At 41.1% G+C, this 24,317-nt stretch overlaps 1 protein-coding gene across 6 annotated transcripts in view; it reads left to right on the forward strand.

The window, feature by feature from the left end:
- The first annotated feature begins 430 nt into the window (after positions 1 to 430).
- LOC117423029 (CDP-diacylglycerol--glycerol-3-phosphate 3-phosphatidyltransferase, mitochondrial-like) overlaps positions 431 to 24,317 on the forward strand; it is a 29,693-nt gene continuing 5,806 nt past the window's right edge. For 5 of the 6 annotated variants that reach the window (XR_009307543.1, XR_004547726.3, XM_034038374.3 and 2 more), the window contains exons 1-9: positions 432 to 612; positions 5,983 to 6,190; positions 7,290 to 7,367; positions 7,776 to 7,875; positions 8,370 to 8,559; positions 8,700 to 8,878; positions 12,882 to 13,367; positions 20,619 to 20,767; positions 22,848 to 23,007. Coding sequence is in view for 4 of the 6 variants with exons in the window: in XM_034038374.3 (XP_033894265.3) it covers positions 473 to 612; positions 5,983 to 6,190; positions 7,290 to 7,367; positions 7,776 to 7,875; positions 8,370 to 8,559; positions 8,700 to 8,878; positions 12,882 to 13,367; positions 20,619 to 20,767; positions 22,848 to 22,967 (1,650 nt within the window). In the remaining 2 variants the exon portion in view is untranslated. Of the gene's footprint in view, positions 613 to 2,215; positions 2,329 to 5,982; positions 6,191 to 7,289; positions 7,368 to 7,775; positions 7,876 to 8,369; positions 8,560 to 8,699; positions 8,879 to 12,881; positions 13,368 to 20,618; positions 20,768 to 22,847; positions 23,008 to 24,317 lie in introns of all 6 variants that reach the window. The other variant, XM_058989823.1, reaches the window with a different exon arrangement.

Consider the following 24,317-nt stretch of genomic DNA (forward strand, 5'->3'; position numbering starts at 1 on the left):
ATATATATATATATATATATATATATATATATATATATATATATATATATATAATGCAATGGGTTATAGTCTTCTTCATAGAACCACGCGATGCATAGAGGCTTGTCTCGAGCTCTTATTTCTTGGAATTAATAAATATATGTGTATTTACAGTAACCAGACGATTAGCTTTGCACACGGGATACTCGCATACCACGAGTGAAAGTGAAGGCGCAATAATAATCATTAAAAAAAAATACTGTTGCGTAATTACATTTTTTAAAAGTTATCCAAGTTGATAAATATTATATCTTAATTGACGGTTTTGCACAACACATATTGTGTTTTCGTTTTCCCGATATAGAAGTGAATGCAACACACAATGTATTCATTTATTTATTTAGAACTGTCCTTCCTCCAGGACAGGTGTGTTTTTTTTCTGTATGTACCCCCGAGTAGTGCTCTGTGTGGCTGCGTTTATGTTGATAAAGTTATGTATTCAAAATCACAGGCTGCAATGGCGGCTTCCATGTCGTGGAGGAGGTTGTTGTCCTGTCTCAAAAGACCGGCTGTCTCCGGGGTTCTAACCCGAATGTCCGACCGGTTATTCCGGAGAAAGGAGCGGAGCAGAGGGTAAGGAGTGGGTGCGTGGGGTCGTGGCTTTACACCGCTGTTTGTCAGTTACTGGTATTAATGTTAGTAAATACTTAAGGACTACAGTACTATATCGATGATTGACGGGCAAGTCATGTGCGGCGCCGCCTTGCATAGAGCTTTCTTTATTCTCAACCCAAATGGTACACGAACTACCAAAATTGAGTGTGTTACGATGCAATACAGTTACAATAAAAAATAAGACCAGAATTGTAAGTAACGGAAAGTAAAGCATATCCTTTTTTTTAAAATACTCTTATTGTTTAGTTGTAGTGCATTACATTAACATTCATTAATCATTTTAAACATTCAGCCTGAACTTGAAGAAAGTCTAGTACTAGAAGAACCTGCATTCTAAATTCCTAAAACACAAACATGTTTTTTCTACTGGACAAACATGTATCTCTTTTTTTAAAGGTTTAATCAGGTCCCACAAAACATACCAGGTCAGGGACTAGCATGCTCTTGCTCTTAATTGTATTATTACTTGTACTGTGATTCTTGAAATGTATTTTTGTTTACGACTGTAAGTCGCCCTGGATAAGGGTGTCTGCTAAGAAATAAATAATAATAATTATTATTATTATTATTTATTTCTTAGCAGACGCCCTTATCCAGGGCGACTTACAATTGTTACAAGATATCACATTATTTTTTACATACAATTACCCATTTATACAGTTGGGTTTTTACAGGAGCAATCTAGGTAAAGTACCTTGCTTAAGGGTACAGCAGCAGTGTCCCCCACAAGGGATTGAACCCACGACCCTCCGGTCAGGAGTCCAGAGCCCTAACCACTACTCAATAATAATAATAATAATAATAATAAAAAAAATAAATAAATAAAAAAAAAAAATAATGTTTATTATTATTATTGTATGTTACTGACACAGTAGTGCTGAAGGAAAATGTTAGTTAATCCATTTAGTGTGTATTTAGTTCCTGATTAGGCGTGTTGACTGACTCGTTGCTTTAAACAGGTTCACTGCTGTGCATCACCTGATTGTAATTAAATAGCAACCCTTTTAATGTAAACGCATAATGAATCGTCCCATTTGTTTCTTTGCTAATTCCGCTTTATTTGCCAAATGTAACAATAGGTGTCTCCAGACCGAATGTCTTTTTGAAACAAACGGTGTGTAGTGTAGTGACTAAGTCCTTTAGTAAAGCGAGGGGATCAATAGCTTCGAGCTCGTTTCTTCATCGTCAGGTAATATAATTTAATTAAGACAGGGTCACGGTTTAATGTTGCTAATTTTAGCTTTATTATATGCCGGTAATTAAATAAGCAATTCATTTAGCTTAATTACTTGGGGAAAGCCTCGCCTCGAGCGCAGTACGTCAGGTCTAAGTTTTTCAGCACAGAAGAATGCAGTGCTTTGCATTTGTTGCCCTCTTTATTTGCTTATTTGTTCTCTGTGTTTACGGCTGGTAGTATGATCAGTATTGACTGGTACATGATCAATCGATTGGCAGTACAATTTGCGGAATAGTATCCTACCATCCTCACATAGATAATCAGAAAATGTTTTAGCTCTGTCTTTTGCTGAAACATTGTATTTTTTTTTCTTCGTTGGTGCAGCCGCCATGTCGAGTTTCATCAGAGACACGCGAGTGAAGTCACACGATGAATTACTCAACTTTTGGCTGGGTGCAGGAGAGGGGTATTGCTGCAGAACGAAGGCTCCCACACAGGTTAGTGCTGCGTGCGCAACTCGTAATAGACGTCATTGTTATATTCTTCACCCCGATCACATGATAAGGGTGAACATGTAGGTACTAAAACTAAGTTAATTTCATAACAATAACCTAATGCTAAGCACTATATAAATTACAAGTTGCGCACGCAGCACTACCCTATGGGAGCCTTCGTTCCAGCAGCTATATAATCTTGGAGAGTAGTGCAAAAAAATTACAAAAAAAACAAACAGGAAAACTAGAAGGAGAAAAAGACAACAATACAAAATTTAATTCCTAAAATGCCTAATTCCTCGATTACGGAAAATCAGTAGCCCTAGCCTTTAAGATCTATAGCACATCAAAGCATGTTTTGAAAATTAATATAGTTCATTTTTTTGCTTGTTTGTTTTTGCTAAGGTAACTGGGCCTGTATTACCTCATGTAAAAAAAGAAATACGACAAAATAAAACTTTAAAAACAAGAGCCAGTCAGTTGGTTTGAATGCCGAAAAAAATGAAGCCTTTGAAGAAAAAGCCTCACTCCACTAAAGCCCCATATTGTCGGAGTGCACTCAATAAGATCAGCATTGAGTTGGTGTTTTTGCATGGTGTTCAGCGCATCTACAGCAACTGCACTGGTAATGAATGCCTCCATATCCTTATGGTCTGTCACTGCTGCCTGATCCAAGACTGACTCGATTAAGCTGGAGTTTACAGCTCTGGCCAAAAGTTTTGCATCACCCTAGAGAATTAACTAATTCTGCTTCATGAAGTCGAATTAAACCTGCTGAATAATGTGACGTTAACATATTGAATTACACACCGCTTTGTAGTTGTCCATATACTTAACGAATAACTGACAAATTGAAAAATCTGACATTTTGAAACCAAACTTGAAATACTGTACTACTGTTATGGCTTCCGGGAGACTTTTTTGCAATATAATTTTGTAGTTTCTTTGATTACATGATGTTGAATAAAATATCTAAATTATGTTCATATAAGGTTTTTTTTTTTATTATGTCTCAATTCTAGGTGATGCAAAACTTTTGGCCATAGCTGTTTTTATTGAGCAACTACTGTGAAAAGTTGCCCAACCAAGTTGGTAGCACAAATCATCCACATATCTGTTTCATGATTGCACATGGTCAGGATATGAACAGGACAAGTACAAACTGTTTAAGCCAGCCGCTTGAAAGCAGAACCCAGCTCTACTCTGCTTAACCACTCGCCAGTATCTAAATAGATGAAACAACCATTACAAAACTAAAAACCATCACCCAACATGGCTAATCTAAGATCTCAGAAGTATCTCTTGTTTACTATAGACTAGATTTGCCCATTTTCCTTTCCACTTGCAGTTAGTCTGGCTGGAGTTAATCAATTTAGATCTATGCATTCTGTATCTGAGGCCGCAACCATCCTTAGTTTCAGTGGTGTGTGTGCTAACCAGTTTAGACCCGTAATGAGCTGATTCTGAAGTCATTGATCTGATAAGAAAAACAACATGAACTCAAAAAAACCCTTCAAAGCATTCTGCACTGTCCAGGGGAGCAGCGCTCCTTTTTGTAAATTTCTAAATTGGATTAACTGCTCACGTCCAGAGCCTGCAGGGCTTTACTGTTGCAAATGCCACAGACTGCAGTGGATGCACTGGCGTGCAGGCTTGAAGCACACTAAATGAATGAACACAATCCTTATATATATAATTCTAATTATAATGCGGTTTGGAATTGCACAGTCAGAGCCAGTCGGTTTACAGCAGTCCTCCAGCAGAGATACGATGACTCACATGGGCAGTTATTGTTTAAATGTTGTTGAATTCTTTCCATTTCCTGCAGCCTGCCATGCTGTGTTCATGCAGAGGTTCCTTGCAAAGCCCTTGATGGGAGGTATGAACTGGTAAAACCAGATGAGTAGGCTTGGATGGGAAAAGCATAGTCTTAGCAGTCACGCTGACCTGAAAAGGATTATTGTTTACTGTTGAGGAACAATAGATCAGCGTATAAAGCAGGGAGGGACGATTTCAGCTTCCAGTCAACTCTTATTGTTATTTAGGAACCTGCCTGTACAGCATAACATTACAGTAAATCTCAAGGCAGCTGCTGTAATCAGGGGTTAACAGACTTACTTGGCTCCCCCCTACAACATTACTGAGATCCACACCCAAAGGATCAGTAAATACATTGCCTATTTTGGTTGTAGGAGTCGGGTTCATGTGGGAGTACAAATTTCTGTACAGTATATACTGCATCACCCCGTGAACCCTCAGGGATTTACTGCTTTAGTGGACCGAAGTAGATTGAGTTTAAAAAAAGTACCCTCTTCAGTTTTGTTTACTACTACTAAAGGCTAATCCGTTCGTAAGCCTCGTACTAAAAATTAAATAAATCTGCCACTAAAGTATATAATTCATCTCCTTTGTTATTACATGCACAGTTTATTGCAGTACATTCTGCACACACTTTGCAATGTTGAATTGCACGATCTCTGTGTGCTATTACATTTTTCATTGCGTGAGTGAGTTGTCCTGCTGGATTGTGCACCTTTGTGTATTTGACAACAGCAGTCGTGGCCTCAAAGGGTAAACAGTACAGTTGGGTTTACTGCAGTCGGAGTAAACATTTACAAGTACGGGTTATTATGAAAGACCTAGAGCACTTAAATTGACAATTTAAAGTAAACCTTATTTTCTGGGGACTTGTACAGTTAAATCTCCAGAAGTCCTTTTATGCCTACAGTTGTGTCTCCCATGCACTTGGGCATAACCGTGGGATGGATGCTGCTGCTGCTGCTGCTTCTTATTATTATGACACAATTCGTTCCCCAGACTGCTTCAGGCAGGAGTTTCGTGCAATGTTATAATAGATTGACTCATGTGCTTTTTTCAGGGAGGAAAGGAGATGTGCAAGAGATTCCAGTAATGTCTTGGTTGTGCAAAAATAATGCCGGCATGCGTGGTGTGATTCAAAAACAGTTGATATTATTTTTCAAGCACAACTATAGCAAAATCATAAAATATGACTATTGCAATGGTGGAGGAATTTGCTAAACATTCATCTGTAACTCCTAGGGCATGATTCGGAACACTGATCTGTTTATTCAACGTTAAGAAAAAGAGCTTTCCAGGCTGCATAGTGACATTTTCAGTTAAGATGGGTAAAGCACTGCACAAAGTTATGAACCCTCAGTTTGCACTCCTGGGGATGTTAAGATAATACGTCTGTAAACAGCAGTACATGGTTAACAAAATGAATGCTGACTGTTTAAATCAAAAAAGGGCATTGTGCTCCAGGGAAGGAAATAAGACTCCCAGTGCATAGCAGTTTGCTCCACACCTGAGCTTGTTACCTAGGAGTCTTATTTGAATTCCTGCATTCAGCTTACCACGCTATGTCAGGCCCTTTAATTTTTGGTGACAACTTGTGCGATCTGCCTCCATTTGGCTCTTTATTAACTTAAATAAGGGTACAGTACACACTGTTTTATTAACTTTGCATGTCTGGCATAACTAAAGGATTCAAGTATATCCGTAGTTTGTCATTTTAAATGAGTGCATATTATGTTTGTTTTTTTAATGTTCAGCAGTTTAATTAGTTGTTTTGTCTGCGTGTCGTCCCCCCGTCCCCTCTCTCTCTCTCTCTCTCTCTCTCTCTCTCTCTCTCTCTAGGTCGTCTGTGTTCCTGCTGGCCCCCCTGCTGGGAGAGGTTTGTTCCCTCCCTGCTCTGGCTCAGCCTCGCCCCCCTGCCTGTCCCACAACCTCAGAGGGGCTGCTGCAGCGCTTTCACTGGGTCGCAGACCAGGCACCAGCTTTCCGGGTCTCAGGGGGGCAGGTGCACGTGCTGCACTCCCCTGACGAGTTCTACCAGATGATGAAGGTCAGGTAAACTCATCACGCTGTCATACCAAACCATTCACTGCATCACCTACAAGCAATCGCAGTTCATTGTCTGCCCAGTAGAAACGTTTAAGCAGCACAGAGAGAACACAAAATGGCAGAAGATAGCTGGCTGGGACTGAAGGGGACCCACTGCGCAAACCAGTCTGGCAGAGGTTACTTTCGGGTTGGCATTGGCTGCAGCAGATGCAACACATGTTTCTGCACAAATTGTGAAAGTGGATGCTTATTACCCAGTTTGTTTGTGTGTGCGTGTCATAATCCATAATTGTGCAAATGAAAGTTGGGAGCAACAACCATGCTAGTTCCACAATATAAAGATGCATGCAAAAAATGTTTTTATTTAATAGTCAGGTAAAAACATTTTGGACTGTAAAAGTTCCCCCTGGACTGGAGTTACCCCAACCCAAGTTACTTAAAAATAGTTGCTGATTATCTAAAAGTAAAGGGAAGAAAGTTCAACACTGTGTGTGTGTGTTTGTGAAACAACAGTTTGTGTTGTATGTTTTGGCAGCTTCATTGTGTAACAGACAGAGTTGTGTTGCAGGAAAAGAAGAAATCTGATTTATAATTGGTGTATGTTCAGTACTGCACACTCTCATGATACAATGGCATTTATATTGTATTCCTTACACCACAGGTAACATTTCTCCAAACGGAGCGTAGCTTGATTTTTGTGAGGTACTTCCAGGAGTGTTTTGAGAGATGTATACTTCATTAGAAGCCTTATTTACAGGAGGCTTTGTGGTCCAGTGGTTAAAGAAAAGGGCTTGCAACCAGGAGGTCCCCGGTTCAAATCCCACCTCAGCCACTGACTCATTGTGTGACCCTGAGCAAGTCACCTAACCTCCTTGTGCTCCATCTTTCGGGTGAGACGTTGTTGTAAGTGACTCTGCAGCTGATGCATAGTTCACATACCCTAGTCTCTGTAAGTCGCCTTGGATAAAGGCGTCTGCTAAATAAACAAATAATAATAATACAAAAACCAGCAGCATCATGCTTGTAAGGTTTTTCTACCCTTTGCGTGCTGCTACCCTCTTTGCATGTCTGTAACCATGATTTTTTACATTTTTTTTTAGGCAAATATTAAGACTGCTAAGAGGAGGGTAGTGATGGCTTCCCTGTATCTAGGAACAGGACCCCTGGAACAAGAGCTGGTAAGAGTTGCAAAACAATCTGAATAATTATAAGGGTGATTTTTTTCAATTCTTTTGTATGTGCTACTTAGTACTGTATAATCAGTTTTTTTTTTTAAACTGCATTGACATCTGCAGAAAATTCTTGCAAATGATTTCCCGCAGGTTTTGATTGATTCTGTACAGTTCCCTTACCTTTTTTAAATGCTGTAAAAAAGCAAAAAAAAACACACACCCTTTGATCATTTTTACACAACAGCAATTGAAATCTGTAGATTCCTCACGAAACCACAGTAGCCAGCTGCTCCCAATTACACAAAAAGTCAGTAAATTGCTTAACTGTAACACACAGTGTAACAGCAGTTGAAACTGTGGATTATTTACACAATCCCCTGCCTCCAGTCTTAATGTTGTTTCTGCGCTCCCCAGGTGGACTGCCTACAGGAGGTGCTAGAGAGGTCCCGAGAGGAGAGAATGGCCCCTGACCTCAAGGTGTCTATTCTGCTGGATTATACAAGAGGATCTAGAGGTGTGTGGCATTAAACTTTTTACACCCAAACTGTCTCGCTTAACAAGAAGCACTGCAATGAAATGCATGACTGGAATATGGAATAGGTGTACCATAGGTATACAAGGCCAGAAGTGTACAACATCAGTGTGTATATGGAACAGCCTTCGAATAAACACTGAATATTAAATGCATAACTTTACACTATAGTGACTACAGTATAAGTACTAGGGGTGTGCTGATACTCCTAATTGCCTTTAGGAAGTAGTTATAGGCAGGGTATTATATACATCCATTCAGTTAATGTGTTGATTTCAAGAGAAGAAAAACTGTCTTTCCCTCACCTTTACAACTGAGTACCAATCCATGGTAATTAACGTTTGCATTGAGTGTTTTTTAAAAGCCGATTGGAACCCAATTTTCCTTTCATTCAGGAGCGCTGACATTCGTACTGCTGTAGCGAGGCCATACACTGAAACTACTGACGTCCGCCTCTGTTTCTCTCTGTGCGCCAGGTAAGAAGAACTCTCGGAGCATGCTGCTGCCCCTGCTGCAGAGGTTCTCTGGTCAGATGCACGTCTCTCTGTACCACACCCCCGACCTGCGCGGAGTCCTCAAGACGCTCATCCCCGAACGCTTCAACGAGACCATCGGCTTGCAGCACATCAAGGTCTACGTGTTCGACGACAGCCTCATCATCAGTGGGTCAGTGTGGCTCATGTGATCTCTGTGCCTGTGTAGACAGGTGACCTGGTGTGGGGGGGCGACTAGGTTAGAGTTAAGGTTTCTTTTTTAGGTCACAAGGCCAGTGAACAAACTCCCCTTTCCTCCCCCACTCCTTGCAGAGCTAATCTGAGCGACTCGTACTTCACTAACCGGCAGGATCGGTACATCTTGCTGCGGGACTGTGCGGAGCTGGCGGATTTCTTCTCTGAGCTGGTGGGCGCCGTGGGCGACGTGTCTTTGCAGCTGCAGCCGGATGACACGGTGCAGGTGAAGGAGGGCATGGTGCACCCCTACAAAGGTAGGTATGGCTCTGTTCTATTCTATTTCCACTTCTATCCATGCCCGCTATGCTGCTGCATTGGTATTGTTTTGGGCTTTGTTATTATAATTTTTGTATTCCATGTGACCTGGCATTCTTTCAAAACATATTCAGAGCTGTTCCTGATGTAATTAATTGCTTACCCTCGTATATTTCCATCAGCAGAACTAATATTAGAGCAGTGAGTGTAGGGGTTTCCTGGAGCTTTCCCGTGCCTCGATCGTGTTGTGTGCCCAAACTTCCCCCTTCTCACACAGGGATTTTGGGGACTTTTTTGACTCTTTGTGATGGACAACTGAAACTGCTTGTGTTTAACAATTTTGAGGTTTTACGCTGTTGCTAACAAGGTGGTTTTCATTTCAAAAGCACAACTGACCCGTTGCATGGAAAATGCTGGTAATAAACAGATTGTTTTAATGGGGGCGGGAGGTGTAAGACTTCCTTGGCACAGCAGTTTTTAAGTGATTTCAGGATTTACTTGGCAGAACTTAAGACATACCCTGGAGTCAGTAGGTTAACTGTAGATGTAACGAATCATTTTTGACGTTTAAACAGAATGAACTAACCTCTCTAGCGTATATTAATGTAGCAAATGGCATCTGATTCTAGACAATGATTATTGGTAACATCAACACACAAGACAAATTCTGCAGCAACGACCACCTACGTACAATTATTACACTGACTGGCCAGAAAATTGGAGAATGTTACCCATATACCTGTGCAACTAGTCAGAAACAAACTGGGGAAAGCTGAAGAATCTCAATGACTCCACGTGAGGCTTGATAGCTGCGTGCCTCTGTGCCGACCAACGTGCCCATCAAGACAGTCTTGTGCAGGGGAGCCCAATCCCAGTCCTGGAGGGCCATTCCACTCCAGGTTTCACAGGTAGAATGAGATAATGAACTACTTCAGGGTCTGGATGCAGGTTTAATTAGTTCAATGTAACAGTTAGAACAGGGTTGGAACAAAAGTCAGGGGGGAGAGAGACTCAGGCTCCAGGGCCCTATAAAAATATATTGAAGTCACAAGACAGGCCTTGTTATTTTCTGCTTTTAAAATCATGAAAACCCAGATTTAAATATATAATTTCTTACTTGTTTTTAAGTATTTTATTTTATTAAATCTATTATGAGCCAGGTAAGAAATGTGCTCTTCTGTTTTTGTGTTCCCGATGCTTACTTTTGGAGATGAATATTCACGGCTGAAAGCAGGAAGTTCATTTTGGCAGTGTAGAACTTAATATTCAGACCTGAACCACCCAAGGTTTGGGAGCACTGGCCTCCAAACTTGCAGAAAAATTCTCTTCTATATATTTTTTTTATTTTTTTTCTCTTGTTAGAAGAGCAACGGACTAAATTATGACACATGTGCAGACTTAATGATAGGAGAGGTTTCACTGGTATTGGAACTTCTGCTTCAGTCAACGGCATTATATAATAATAATAATAATAATAATTCACATATCAAGGACACAGTACCTGTAGGCTTACACGCATTATTCTGTGGCAGCTTTGCTTCCCGGTCCTCTCGTCCAAAGTGCATGAGATTACACACTAAGAGACACCCTACAACCAACTTTAAAACTTAAAATAATTAAAACCATACATTTGAAATATCTTTATATTATTTCCAGCTGTGTGTGTATATACCCTTCATGAAGCTGAAAAGCTCTCTGATCATCATTACAGTAACCTTCCACATCTGTCCATTCCTGTTGGCAGGAGAGAGCTGTCGAAACCCAATCTGCCTCAGTGCCAGGAAGGGGGAAAAAAAATAAGGACAAAAAATTCTGCTGTCCTGGCGCCTTTACTGGTATTTGAACTTGTCACCCTCGGTTTACAGAAACGGTTTAGAGTTCCCAAGTCTAGCCTTAAACTTCGGGCTGCAGAGTGGCGACAGCGGCAGCCTTCATTTGCTGAGTTTGTATACGCTGCTGCGGAGACGTTTTGAAGCAACTCGCAAACAAACAGATTTCACTTCACTTGCTCTGCTAAATGTACGGTTGAGAGTGGAGTATCGGATTACAGCGCTCACCTGTATCTGCCAGGAGGCTTGTCATCTCCATTCAGTTGGTTCTCTCTATCTCCTTTTTATTATCAAAACCCTAACAAACTGGATCATTTCTGCACACGGATTTTGCATTTAACATATTGTTCTACTGGCGCAGGGTGTGTTTGTTTTTGTTGGGTTTTGGGCATGGTTTGCATATGGTACATCTAGAGTTAATGTGCATTTTATACAATGAAAGCAGTGTGGATTGGGGTGGAAGGGGTCCGTGAACCACCCTCAGGGGGGCGAACATTTCCTAGAAATTTATAGAGCAGTAAAGGGCAACAGTATTTATGTACACTATTGTGCTAGTCTGGTATAGCACCTCGCCATTTTAAGAGTCAACTAGCTGCAGAGCTTAAGGAAATAAACAATGTCTCTCCGGGGATAGCGCTGATTCAAGCTGCATTGTGCTGAAGGGCGTTGAGCACTCCTCCAGGGAATCGCTTCCAGTCAGTGAGGTTCACTCCTTCAGTTCACAGCAGTGTGTGTGTGTTTTTTTTTTTTTTAAACAAATTGTAATGATCACACCCTGACGAAGCCCTTTATTCCACTGGAGCGTTTGTTTTCCTGCCAAGCACAGCGGGTCCTCTACAGCGCCAACTCCCTTGTTTTGAGTCCATTCCTGCTGAATCCCACCCAAACTAGCAGTTCCTCCAACTCCATCAAGGGCTACGATTACTCAGGAGCTGGCTTTGATTTGTGTTGGGCAGCGGAAATTATTAAAGGGTGGCTTTAATGAATCAGTGTTCTGAATTCCAGCCCTCTTCTTTATTTATTTATTTATTTATTTATCAGAGAATATTGTTATCCTGTGTAAAGTTGGCTTCAAGCAGAAGGTAGGTGAGGCTTAGAGGCACTGTGCTGCTGTGGGTTGTGCACAGCTTTTACCCTGCCAGGATAAATCCTTGGGGAATATCCTAGATTGCATAGATTGCATCTACCACGTATTTAACCAAGGACAGGCGATTGATGTAATCTAAGGTCACGCCCCAGTACTGTAAAATGCTTTTAAAAAAAATAAAAAATAAAAAATCTAGATGTGGCTTATCCTGGAAGGATATAAGTTGATCAATCAGAGATTGAAATTTGTTTATTTACCAGACGCCTTTATCCAAGGTGACTAACAGAGACTAGGGTGTGTGAACTATGCATCAGCTGCAGAGTCACTTACAACTACGTCTCACCCGAAAGACGGAGCACAAGGGGTCAGGGTCACACAATGAGTCAGTGGCTAAGGTGGGATTTGAACTGGAGACCTCCTGGTTACAAGCCCTTTTGTTTAACCACTGGACCACACAGCTGTACCGGGACTTATTTTCATGCCGGTACAAGGTACCGGGATTTAAGACTCCTATTGCATAGCAGTTTCACCCATCCCAGGTTTTACTACAAGCTTTGTTAGCCCCAATGTATAGGTAACAAGCTCAGGGGTGTCTTATTACTCATTGTAAAACCAAGAATGGAGCAAACTGCTATGCAATGGGAGACCTATTCCTGTCACATCTCCCCCAGTTTGTTACTGACCTACAGTGTGATGATTGACAAATAGAACCTGGCTATATACATGTTATTATATTAGATTAGTGTACTTGTCTGCTGTTCTGAGTGGGGTTATCTTTCTTGGAGCCACTGTATATTCAAGTCTGCAGTGTTGAAAGAAGCACAGTTGTGTAACTGAACTCCCCTTTATGTGTGGTAAGTAGTACGTGCAAATGCAGTGTCACTCTTAAGCTGGACCTCCAATTACCGGCAGCATGCGTGGCACATTAGAACTTTTTAGTTACATGACTAAACTACACCCGGATGTACATTTGTGCCCTTTTTCTTTTTTAAATTATAATTTGTTTTGTACTTTATTACGTGTTTGGATTTTATTAGTCAGAGGACTTAAAACTAATAAGCACCTGTCTCTTGTTCTCGCTTGCAGGCGACCACTCAGAATTCTGCACAGCGGCCAGCAAGCGAATCATGCAGGTAGTGGACTTGGCCCGGTCCAGGCAGCAGCTCAGCGCTTCCACAACGGAGGAGACCCAGCGGCGGCAGGGGCCTGGGGACACGTTGGTCTTCCCGCTGGTGCAGATGAAGCCACTGGGGATTGGTCTGGATGAGACGGTGACCAAGCGGCTGCTGACCGAGGCAGGGGACGATTCCCGAGTCTTCCTCGCCTCCGGCTACTTCAACCTCACCCGTACCTACATGGAGCTGGTCCTGGGCACCAGGGCCGACTACCGCATCCTGCTGGCGTCTCCAGAGGTCAACGGCTTTTTCGGTGCCAAGGGTGTGGCCGGAGAGATCCCGGCAGCCTATATCCAGATTGCCAGGCAGTTCTACAGCAAGGTGTGCCAGAGAGGCCAACAGAACCGAATCCGGCTGCATGAGTACATCAGGAGGGACTGGACCTTCCATGCCAAGGGTGGGTATCTCTCCCCCTATTCCAAATACTGCAGTCTAGAGTAATTTCTTTAAAAGATGAACGGCAGAACTCAAATCAAACGCCAAAGAGGTGTAAGCGACAGACTTCGTTTTCTGCACTGCCATTTTCTAAAGTGTTCTGCTGTTGGCTGGACCACGCTGCCTCTCTCCCAGTCACTCTAATTTAACCACTAAACCACACTGCTTCCCTCCCAGTCCCTCCGCCATAAACTCTGTGCCACGCTCCGAATCCCTCCGTGCTGGGAACTGACCACTTGACCCTTCGATAGGTCAACATCCTTTCCAAAGCAATAGAAAACAACAACTTGCCTGGCAGGAAGTTAGTTTCCCAAGATCTCTTGCGCTGAGAGAAATAACTAAAACAAACAAAAAAAAACATGCTCTCTGATTTGCACACTTTTACATGAATCATTCGTTAGGGTACAGCTGAAACCTGGAGGTGAGCTTTTCAGAATGGCCAATCTGTTTTGTGTTGATAGTAATAAGGCGTTTTTGTTTAGGGAACACCAGTGTGATATTCATTGTTTGTTTTGTACTGACACTGCACTCTTTCGCTGCCTGACTTTGTGGAAGCCCAGTGTAATAATTGTAGAAGCCCTGGACAAGTTGTTTTAATGCCTTTCTCTTGTAATAATATGCAGCCTTTCCTAGGGGTAGCGGTTTCATGTCTTGAGGATAGTTGTTGAAATGAGTTGTGATTTCAATTTAAAACAGTGGGAGAGGGGGTTGAATATCCCCAGACTGCTCATCCCAATTGCCATGGGCATTCCTTGGCACAATGTGAGATTCCAACAGAAGCAGCTGAGGCATTCTGTTGCATGTTTTTAGGGTTGTGTTATCATAATATAGCACAGTGACATATATTGTCATATATGAGCCTAGGGCCCTCGCATGTTCAGCGGAATGAACTTGTATCAGAAAAGGGGCATCAGCACAGTTCAGTGTCCCGTGTTTGTGGAGGCTTGTGCTGCTTTGAGAAGGATTCTCTGCGTTTATTCAATCGAGATGCGCTCTTAACATTCCTTCTAGTAAATACTGATACTGCGGCAGAGTGGGACCCAACTGAAATGCTTTTGGGAGGAGCTGGAACAATCGATTGCCATTAAAGGTATTTGATTCTAACCTGCAGCTGCATCAGGTTAATCTGCGTAGAGAAGGAGGACACCGACAAGGGAAGGAGTTCAGACAATGTGAAATTCCGTCAATAATGACGAGCAGGCTGGGCTGAACTATAGCTTTTAGTAGATGGGAAAAGTGCAAAAGTGTCATTTGCATCACACTGACACCTGGGTTGTTGTGTTATTTAGTTGCAAGACCAGTCCCACATGACTTGCCAGTATATTGTGTCAGTGGGAACTGGCTATGGTTAGAAAGCAGCTGAATGGCAGTTGCTGAAAGTTTTCCGAGAAAGTAACTTCAGCCAATTCAACCTGTTTGACTTGCTTTTTCTTTTTTTTTTAATTTTATTTTTGGCAAGCACATACTGTCATTGTTATTTTATTGTACCAGCTGTAAGTCCATTAGTTTATATTCAAAAACAAGAACAGTGAACTGTGACCTTTAACCCTGCTCAATCTTACAGCCTGTTCCATTGCAGCACGGTGGTTAGTGCGCTGGTTTGATTTACAGCGTGGATTGGATTAGCTTTGTGGTACCAGTGTTGAAGTGGGTCTGTGTGACCCAATATAGAATGATGGGTCGCAAGCTGTAAATGTACGTGTAGGATTCATGCTTCAGGATACTATAAATGACAAGATGAAAAAAATCTGCGCAAAATCCTGGTGCAGCACGATGCGTTTTGGGTTAACCGTTTAGTAAAATCCGAAGCCGTTTTCAGGATTTTTTATTTTCATGGATTGCGTTAGTACTTGCAGCCTGAGTTGCAGTGTCTGAATGTACAGTCATGAGTTTAAGTAGCTGGAGTGTTTGGCCACAGGCTGGGATAACCAGGTTTTTAAGGCTGTCCTTTGTCTAACATTATCAGTCAAACCTAGTCATGGGTTCTTGACCTCCTGTTGTCAGATTTATGGCAAGGTATCAAGGTCTACTACTAACAACTTGCAATGTTTACCAAACGCACCTTGGAGACCTAGAAACACCCAGCAAACTCACTCCTAACAAGAGGAGCCCTCTTCTGTTTTGCACAACTGGGCTGAGACTACTGAAACTCATCACACTGAGGACTGAAGACCCTGCTTTTCACTTCGGAATCTCATGATTATTATTATTATTATTATTATTATTTATTTCTTAGCAGACGCCCTTATCCAGGGCGACTTACAATCGTAAGCAAATAAATTTCAAGTGTTACAATACAAGTAATACAATAAGAGCAAGAAGTACAATAACTTTTGTTCAAGCAAAGTATAAGTGTGACAAACCACAATTCAATAATACAGCAGATAATAGTGATAGTTACATCAGGGTATGATTAAATACAAAGTACTACAGGTTAAACACTTGGCAGATTACAGTATTCGGAAGTACAGGATTAAATGCAGTAAAATAGGGGCAGATAAGAGCAAAATAAAGCACATTTACATGAAGGGTGATAGTGTCCCAGGATACAAACAGAGGAGTTCTACAGGTGCTGTTTGAAGAGGTGTGTCTTAAGGAGGCGCCGGAATGTGGTCAGGGACTGGGCAGTCCTGACATCTGTAGGAAGGTCATTCCACCACTGTGGAGCAAGGGTGGAGAAGGAGCGGGCTCTGGAGGCAGGGGAGCGTAGCGGAGGTAGAGCTAGTCTTCTAGTGCAGGCGGAGCGGAGAGGTCGAGTGGGGGTGTAGGGAGAGATGAGGGTCTGGAGGTAGCTGGGTGCAGTCTGGTCAAGGCATCTGTAGGCTAGTACAAGAGTCTTGAACTGGATGCGAGCGGTGATCGGGAGCCAGTGGAGCGAGCGGATGATCTGTGACAACCTGTATTGGAGCTTGTTTAATCCCCCCCTGGACTGCAGTTTAACATTGCAGTGGACTCACAATCCTGCTGAGTAAACATCTCGACGTGAGAGTTAACGAGATGAACAAAAGTAATAAAAACCTAGCTGCAGATGTGAAACAGGTCCTTTTCCTGGAAAAGATGTTGGCTGGGGTGGGGGTCTGTGGATTGCCTAGAGGAGGGGAAAGGAAAGGAGAGGAGAGGCAAAGCTGTTCAGAGCTTTTCTTGTTGGCTGAGCAGCGATAAAGCCCCCAGTGCAATCGTAAGGCTTTAGATTCCAGTAACTGTGGCACTTCAAAGGCAGTGCCAGGAACTGCAGATTTATTTCCTTAATCCCCAAGAACAAGAGGCAAATTAGAGCTGTGCAGGGACTGTCAGTAATGATCTGGGGCTTTGCTTTTCTGGTTGTTGTGGGAAGAGTGTTGGAGAGTCTATGGGGGAGCTATTTGTCTAGCTAATGTTAACAGTTACAGAACACAACTAGCATTAACCAAATATAAATGTACTGTATCCATAGCTTGAAGCAATGTCGTTGATTGGTGCAGCGTATCTTGTTTTGAAATCAACACGTTAATGCATGGATTTATATAATACCTGCCAATTTAACAAGTATCAGCACACCCGTAACTAACATTTAGTGAACCCCCGATCCAATGTGGATGCCTGTCGGCCATCTTGGCAATTTTTATTACAGCGATTGCTTCAAAACGGCTAAATGTATTTCCTCGAAATTTACATAAAGGTGTGATCCTCCGAATCTCTGAGTCTTTTTTTGTTCCCCCCCCCATAAAAATGAGTTAATTGCATGTCTAACACTGTTTCATACTGATAAATAAAACGTTGTTTAATTTAAAGGTTATATTGGTGGTAGAACTTTAGAACCCTCTTGCTCTTAGTATTTTGTATCACTGCAGAGGAAGACCACCTTGGCCCTTCCAGTCCAAAACTGTCCGTCTCCCAAAAATATATAAAAAAAAAAAAAAAATGAGGAAGTTTACTATTTCAATCAAACTACTTCCGGTTTCTTATCCAGTGGCAGTGGAGGTACTGTAGAGACATCATTAGGAAACGTATCTTGGTGTGAAAGAGGAAGTCATGCCCTTTTGTTGTTTCTTGGATATTTGTGGTCACAGTCCGGGCAGTCAGCGATTGGAAATCGAAGATTGTTGAGTCGCACATTATCTGGAAATCAAAAACACAAGCAGCAGCATCGCAGAGTCACGGGTTTGTTTCTTAAGTGTGTGAGGCATGAACCATCCGGCTGTTTAACGAGCAATTACCATTACTTATTAGCGGATACATTTGTTTCAAAGCAAAGGACGCTGACGACCAGTTGAAGTCTGTGTTGGTGCCTTCAATCATAAACTGACAGAGACTCCTATTCACACGTCAAAGGATCCCCCCCCAATATTTAAGATGATGGAAATAAAGAATCTGGTTTCATCTGTTCGATTTTTTTCTAGGAGCCAGTGTGTACAGTAGGTAACAAGCTCAGCTGAGTCTAATTTGAGCTCACAATAAATCCTGAAATGGACCAAACTGCTGTGGAGTGATCCTTATCTCTATCCCTGTTTTTAATGCAGTAAATACCAGTAATATAACCGCAAACAAAAATGCTTTACAAGACAAGGGACAGAACAGTCACTGCTGGACTTTGTGGAAATATAATATCACGTTACTGGTTGGAGGTTTGCTTGTTGCATTACAACCTCAGTAAAATGTTATCTATAATAAATCAAAAACCTGTTGAATAGGTTTCACAAGCTTTTGCTTAAGTGTAAACTAGTTCTCAATCCAGACTGATACAAGTTAATGCACAAAGGAGCCCTTATGTCTACTGAAACGTAAAAATGAAATAGTAATGCAAACTTTTTTAGCTAGGGTATATTGAATCGGTTCCATTGCCATTGGCTTAGTTTCTCCCAATCTTTAGCTGCGAAGGTAGAAAGATGAGGTTTGGTAAAGCAACCAAATTACTTATTGGAAACAAATCATTAACAAATAGAGGCCACCAGTGCTGTAAATACAAATGTGCAATCAAAGAGACAGTAGAGTACAGGGGTGCTTCCTGAGTCTGTGAGTCACAAACCCCAGCCCTGCTGCCCAGACTGGGGTAAGAAAGTGACCAGAAAGGGCCTGGAAGACATTCCAAGAAATTCAGAGGTGGGCTGAATAAAATCCAGTAATGATAGAGGGGAATTCACAGGGGTTAGGGTGACTAGAATATGGAAACTGAAGGTGAAGTATCTGTATGTATAACAGTGAAACAGCCCGAGGCTCCACCCCTGAGCTCTAGCTGAACTCTTTGCACAAGCAGAAAGATGAGGATGGACATGCTCCATTCAATACAAAGACATGTTTTTAATGATGTCGATGATAAATATTGAATAAAGGAATCCATGGTCAAGCAGCACAGCAGTGCTTGAAACCATTAAAAAGAAAAAAAAAACTAGTAATAATTAACAAGCTTGCATAAATGTGTCTTAACCTTTTGATTTTCTAGATTAACAATCGTTGTAAATTGCAGTGCAGGTAACTTGGGGAGGGGATAATAGGGTTTTGTTTTCAGACTGAAAGATTGTATTTATTAAAATGCAGGTTGTGCCACTGTTGTATGTAGAACGTGGTCCCTGATCCATTTATTACGGTTCTATGAATCTTAAGGTCAAGCGTGTGTGTGTGTTCGTGTCTGTGTGGGAGGGGGTAGTGTAGGCGGCCAATGGAAACGCGATGTGACTGTCTGTCTCTTGTGGGGAAATGAAAACTCTTTGCTCTTTCTTGAGCGTGCGATTTGTGTTCATGTTATCAGATTATCTGTGGTTTTCTGAAAAGAAAAGAAAAAAAAAAACTTTTCCCAAAAGTTGTCTGGTCTGTATTACTTGTGTGAGGAATTGAAACAGAAATAAAAGCTTGTCTTGTTTCTGTAAGTGTTGATATCAGTGAGGTGACCCTTTTTAAAGGAAAGAGGGGGTGTGTGTGTACACATCAGAACCTTTTTTTTTATCTAGCGGAGAATGTCAAGCAGGCTTTTTGTGTGTTAATGCCAGTTATGCACAGAATTTAAAACAGAAATGATTATAAATATTCCCTTCAGTCACTGCGTGTATAAGTGCACCTTTTTAAGTTTCTTATCTATTTTATAATGCATATATGTTTTGTCAGGGCAGCTTCTCAAACCTCATAGAGTTCACACAAACTGTTTTAAAATTTAAAAAAATGAAATTTAAAAAATGTGACCGAAAGGGATATAAACTGGGCAGTGGGCTTATTCGTTATTCAAGTTCTGTGTGCTGTACAGTAACCCAACACAAAAAATCACATTCACGACACCAGCAAGACCATATTATAAGTAGGGCTTCTGATTTTCGGTTTTAATTGATTTAAAAACCGATAAAACACCCCCGATACAAAATAAAAATGAAATTGGTGTATACACAATAAACACCAGAAAAACACTGGAAAGTCACATTGACTTGCCCCCTTTGCCCGTGAAAAAAATAAAATAAAATGCAGTGATTCGTTCTGAATACTTAAACCCACCCCAACCACTGAGTGCCAGCAAATTCCTACATTTCCATTGGAGGATTGTAACACGCTTGCAAGTTTTAAAACGAGATGTTCTTGCTCAGAATTTAAAACAGAATTGCAAATTGTGGTGAAATGTAAAACAAAAATGCCTAAACACACAAAAAACCCCGAAGAATGTGTCTGTGACCATAGGGATTTCGTAGTGCAAGACAGCAAAGGGAAGAAGGTACAACTGAAGTGTGCAAGTACTGTTGAGTTCATACATATTGACAAAAAAAAAAAAGAAGAAAACACCCAAGCATGTTGGAAAGTAACTGAAAACATACAGTATATAAAAAGCCCCGGAAAAACCGGTCAATGACACAACTATTTGCAAGCTGATGAACTGTATTGAGGTTTGTTATGATATAGAAACAGGTGGGGTTTTGTAGCTGTAAAGCAGTTACATTACAAAGAGTTCTCGTTGAAACATAAACCATTTTATTTATTGAACCTGGAGAGAACATATTGATACAGTGGCCTAAGACACAAACAGACCCAGACAGCAGCAGATACAAAGCATTATATACAGTGCATGATCTGGGTATTAAGCCGTGGGGTGCAGAAACTGTAGAGGGAGATTGTGAAAATAAGCAACAGTTTGTTCGTGAAAGAAGGCAGTGCTGCCGAGTACGATTATCTGTCATCGCAGCAAAATGTCATCTCCGATTATCAGACTTCTCCTCCCTCTGCTCCTATTTATACTGGCTGACCTTTTTGTCTCACACAGGTCTGTGGTACTATCTCCAGGGGAGCGAGCGACCCTGCCTCACTCTGATTGGCTCCCCCAATTTCGGGTACCGCTCTGTGCACAGGGACCTGGAAGCCCAGCTTGCTATAGTCACAGAGAACCAGGGTCTGCAGGCAGAGTTACAGCAGGTGGGTCACATGCAAAATTTGTTTTCGTTTTTTTTTTTTAACTGTATTAATACTTAACCAAGAAACGGTGCTAACTTGCACATTCAGTACAGTAGGATCTTTAACGCCTCTAACAGCCCCGCCCCCTCGCAAAACTTTGTTTTGTTTTAGTGTAGGACTTTATTAACTTTGCTTTTACTCATTAACTTCATAGAAGCTTTATGTTTTAACTTTAAGCTGATGCAGCCTGATACTGTTCCATAGTATGCCTACACTAAACCGCACATTGCCCACACACACTATCTGGAAGGTCAAGGTAATTCTTACTAAGCAAATAAGAAACTTTTACACCTGGATTTTCACAACACCATTAGCACTAATCTTGCTCCACCTGGTTCAAGATTAGAGCTGTGAAAACAGGCCATAGCAAGAGACAACATTTCCTTTGAGAAAATACAGTCTTAACTCCAGACACCAAGAACCAGAGTGTTAATAAATACCGTATTGCATCCTGATAAAAGCGTTTTCATTCTGTTTCACAGTTAAGTTTCCGAAGGGTATGATTTTCATTGCAGCAAAATGAATCAAACGTTAGGTAAATACCATGCATTTCTGGGAAATGGAATCAAACTAAGTGCAGCCTGGCTGGTTTCAGATGTAGCTGTTTAAATGTGACACACTTTCCAGCGATCTGCAATTACCTTCTTTTTTTCTTATCATTTTTTTTTCTTATTTTTTTTTTTTCTCAGCATTTGTTAACCACAGATAAACCCACGTTTCGGTTTGAACTAAATTGCAGCAAAGTAATTGGCAGGCGTTGGTTACTCTGCATGTGTAGGTGCTGCAGCGCAGAGGAGTGGTTTCCTGTATGATAATCATTAGTGACCAGAAGCCGCACCAGAGTCTCCTATATTGAGAGAAATGGACAGGATTCAAGGGGGAACTTATTGATTGAAAAGCACAATTATAGTACACATGTGGTTATGGATTTTTGGAAGAGATCTTGTTAACAATTAACTGTATGGGGCAGGGTTGGGGTCAATTCCTGTTTTTCAGTTCCAATTCCTTTTTAAAATCAATTCCTTTTTATGGACGGAATCGATGTTTTAAAGACATAAGTGTTGTGATTGTTCAACTACTTTCGTTTGCAGCCAATTTAATAGACTAACAGTGACTTCAATTTAAGTAATTTCTTGCCACGGGTGTGTGAAGCTCATTTGAACAGAATCCTGCTAATTGCAATATTGATCAGTGACGTATTCGAATTGATTAAAAGGGAATGGGAATTGGAATTGGAAATTGATTTTAAAAGGAATTGGAATTGACCTCAACGCTAGTATGGGGTGACTGATCACAACTGAGTTGAATGAGATTGAGGGGACGCAGTATCAAGATAAATAGGAAATATCTGTATCATGTACCATAATGTTTATGCAACAGTGTGTGACTTCAACACGCAGTGTGCTGCACATTCGACCGTGGTGAGTGGGGAGGTCAGTAGGTTCAGAATTTCTGTTTATCATCATCTCGGTACATTGTGTCCTTGTGGTTTTTTGCTTAAAGGTGATGTCATTTTTAAATACAGTAACTTATTATTTTGTAACACTTCATCGCGGGTGGCAGCAGTATGTAATTGTTACTGTCCTGAATTTATTTTTGTCGCGCTGAAGAATGCACAAATTAAGTTCTATCATTGAAAAAGGAACTCCTTTATTGAGTATACATGAGAACAGGACAAAATATATTTTACTCTACATCAGACTGTGACCTAGGAGTCCTGTGAGGTTCCAAAGAGATTTCTGACACTGTGTGTTAACATACAGTGCTAAGATAAGGTGGGACTTTGAGGTCCTGCCAAGACAGAAATGGTTCAAATCCTGTAGGACATGAATATGAATAAAATAAAAAAAAATGTGTTCATGCTGTACAGTTGTTCATTACTGTAATCAAAAATGATTCATTACTGACCACAATGCTATTTGAATGTTTTTTTGAACGATATATATATATATATTTTTTAATTCTTATGTATTTATTTGTTCTCTTATTAAAATGCATTCGCTTTTGGTAATAATGTATTTGTATTCCTCTGACTGATCAGGAGCAGGAGCGACTGTACTCCATGTCAGCTGAAGTGTCACCTTCGACGTTTGAGCAGCCAAACCGCTCCGTGAAGCTTTGGGTGAAGCTGGTTACCCCTCTCATCAAGAACTTCTTCTGAAAGGAAGGAAACCCTGCATGTGTTCCGCAGTGTGACGCTGGTAAGTTTCAGCACAGTGGTGAGCTGATGAATAACTAGAGTAGGTCACTACATAAAACAGGGGAGCCTTTTGAAAACTGCGGAAATGCCTGTTGGGTGCCTGTGCAGTGCACAGCGGCCAGCGTTTCCAGAGAAGTCAGTTCCTGGAAATGTAAAGGGAACACAAGTTCATTTTTGCCTTTGCTTGTGTTCAGGATATTCTGGTATTAATGGGCATATGCAAACTTTACAAAGCTGATAATCAAGAAAGAGAAAGAGAACCTTGTTCATTTCCTACTCATCCACCCAAAAGTACCTTTTTTATGAGTCAACAGGAGTTCCTGTTCTTGACAAAGTGTTTGACGTGAGTCAGGAGTGTGGAAAAGCCTCTGGAATGAGATTGCCATGCCCAGCTCAGCAGTCTTGCATCTGATTTTCATCTAATGATAATAATATAAGAACATAAAAACAAACAATTGGAATGAGTGTGTTCTAGCACACCTAATATAATATAATTTCACTGGGCAGAATCCAAGTAGTTTTCTTGTTTGTTTTTTCATACCGGTTCAGATGGTCTCTTGTGTGTAAAATAAATCAGAGTGCTGAAAGTCTCCAGCAGTGTTTCTTGAGTGCACTGGACAAGCACTCAAGAAGGCAAACCAGATGCAACCCTTCTTCTCAGACAGGCTGCTTCGTATGTTTTGCAATAGTATTTACTAGAATCCGAGTTTTGCAATAGTATTTACTAGAATCCGAGTCCGGTTGAAGGTGATGTGCTTGTCAGGAGGTTTTTATTGCTGCAACATTCCGATGAAGTCGGTGATCGCTACCCCCATTGAAATCAGATATTCGTGTTGCTTCATTTTGACTGGCCAGGTCTTGTACTGTACCCAGAGATAGTTGCTAGAAGATGTGATTATCTTTAGTTTTTCAATGTAATTTTGTTTATTTAAAAGTAATGGAAAATGAAACAAAGTGTTGCCTTTTTTTCCTGTGAACTCCTCGTGGGAACTTCCAGACAGCCAATATAATAACGTGAACTAAAGCCCAGGTTTTTACAACTAGCACATTACTTTACAGAGAAACTCTGGGGATCGGAGAGCCAGCTAACCCAGTACAGAGAACACAGATAGGGGGGTTGTATTGTTAGCCAGCAAAACTGGAAAATTGTACTTCTTCTTTTGAGATGGAAATGCATTTCACAGAACCCGGTGGTAAAGATATTTAGTATTCACATACTAGCTGTAGCTCAGTAAAATGAAGTACCAGCAAGTTAGATAGGTGTGCATTATCATGGGACTGGGTTCTACAGAAAACTGTGCAAGTTTGTTA

Source organism: Acipenser ruthenus, chromosome 17 (assembly GCF_902713425.1).
Source record: "Acipenser ruthenus chromosome 17, fAciRut3.2 maternal haplotype, whole genome shotgun sequence".
NCBI lineage: Eukaryota > Metazoa > Chordata > Actinopteri > Acipenseriformes > Acipenseridae > Acipenser > Acipenser ruthenus.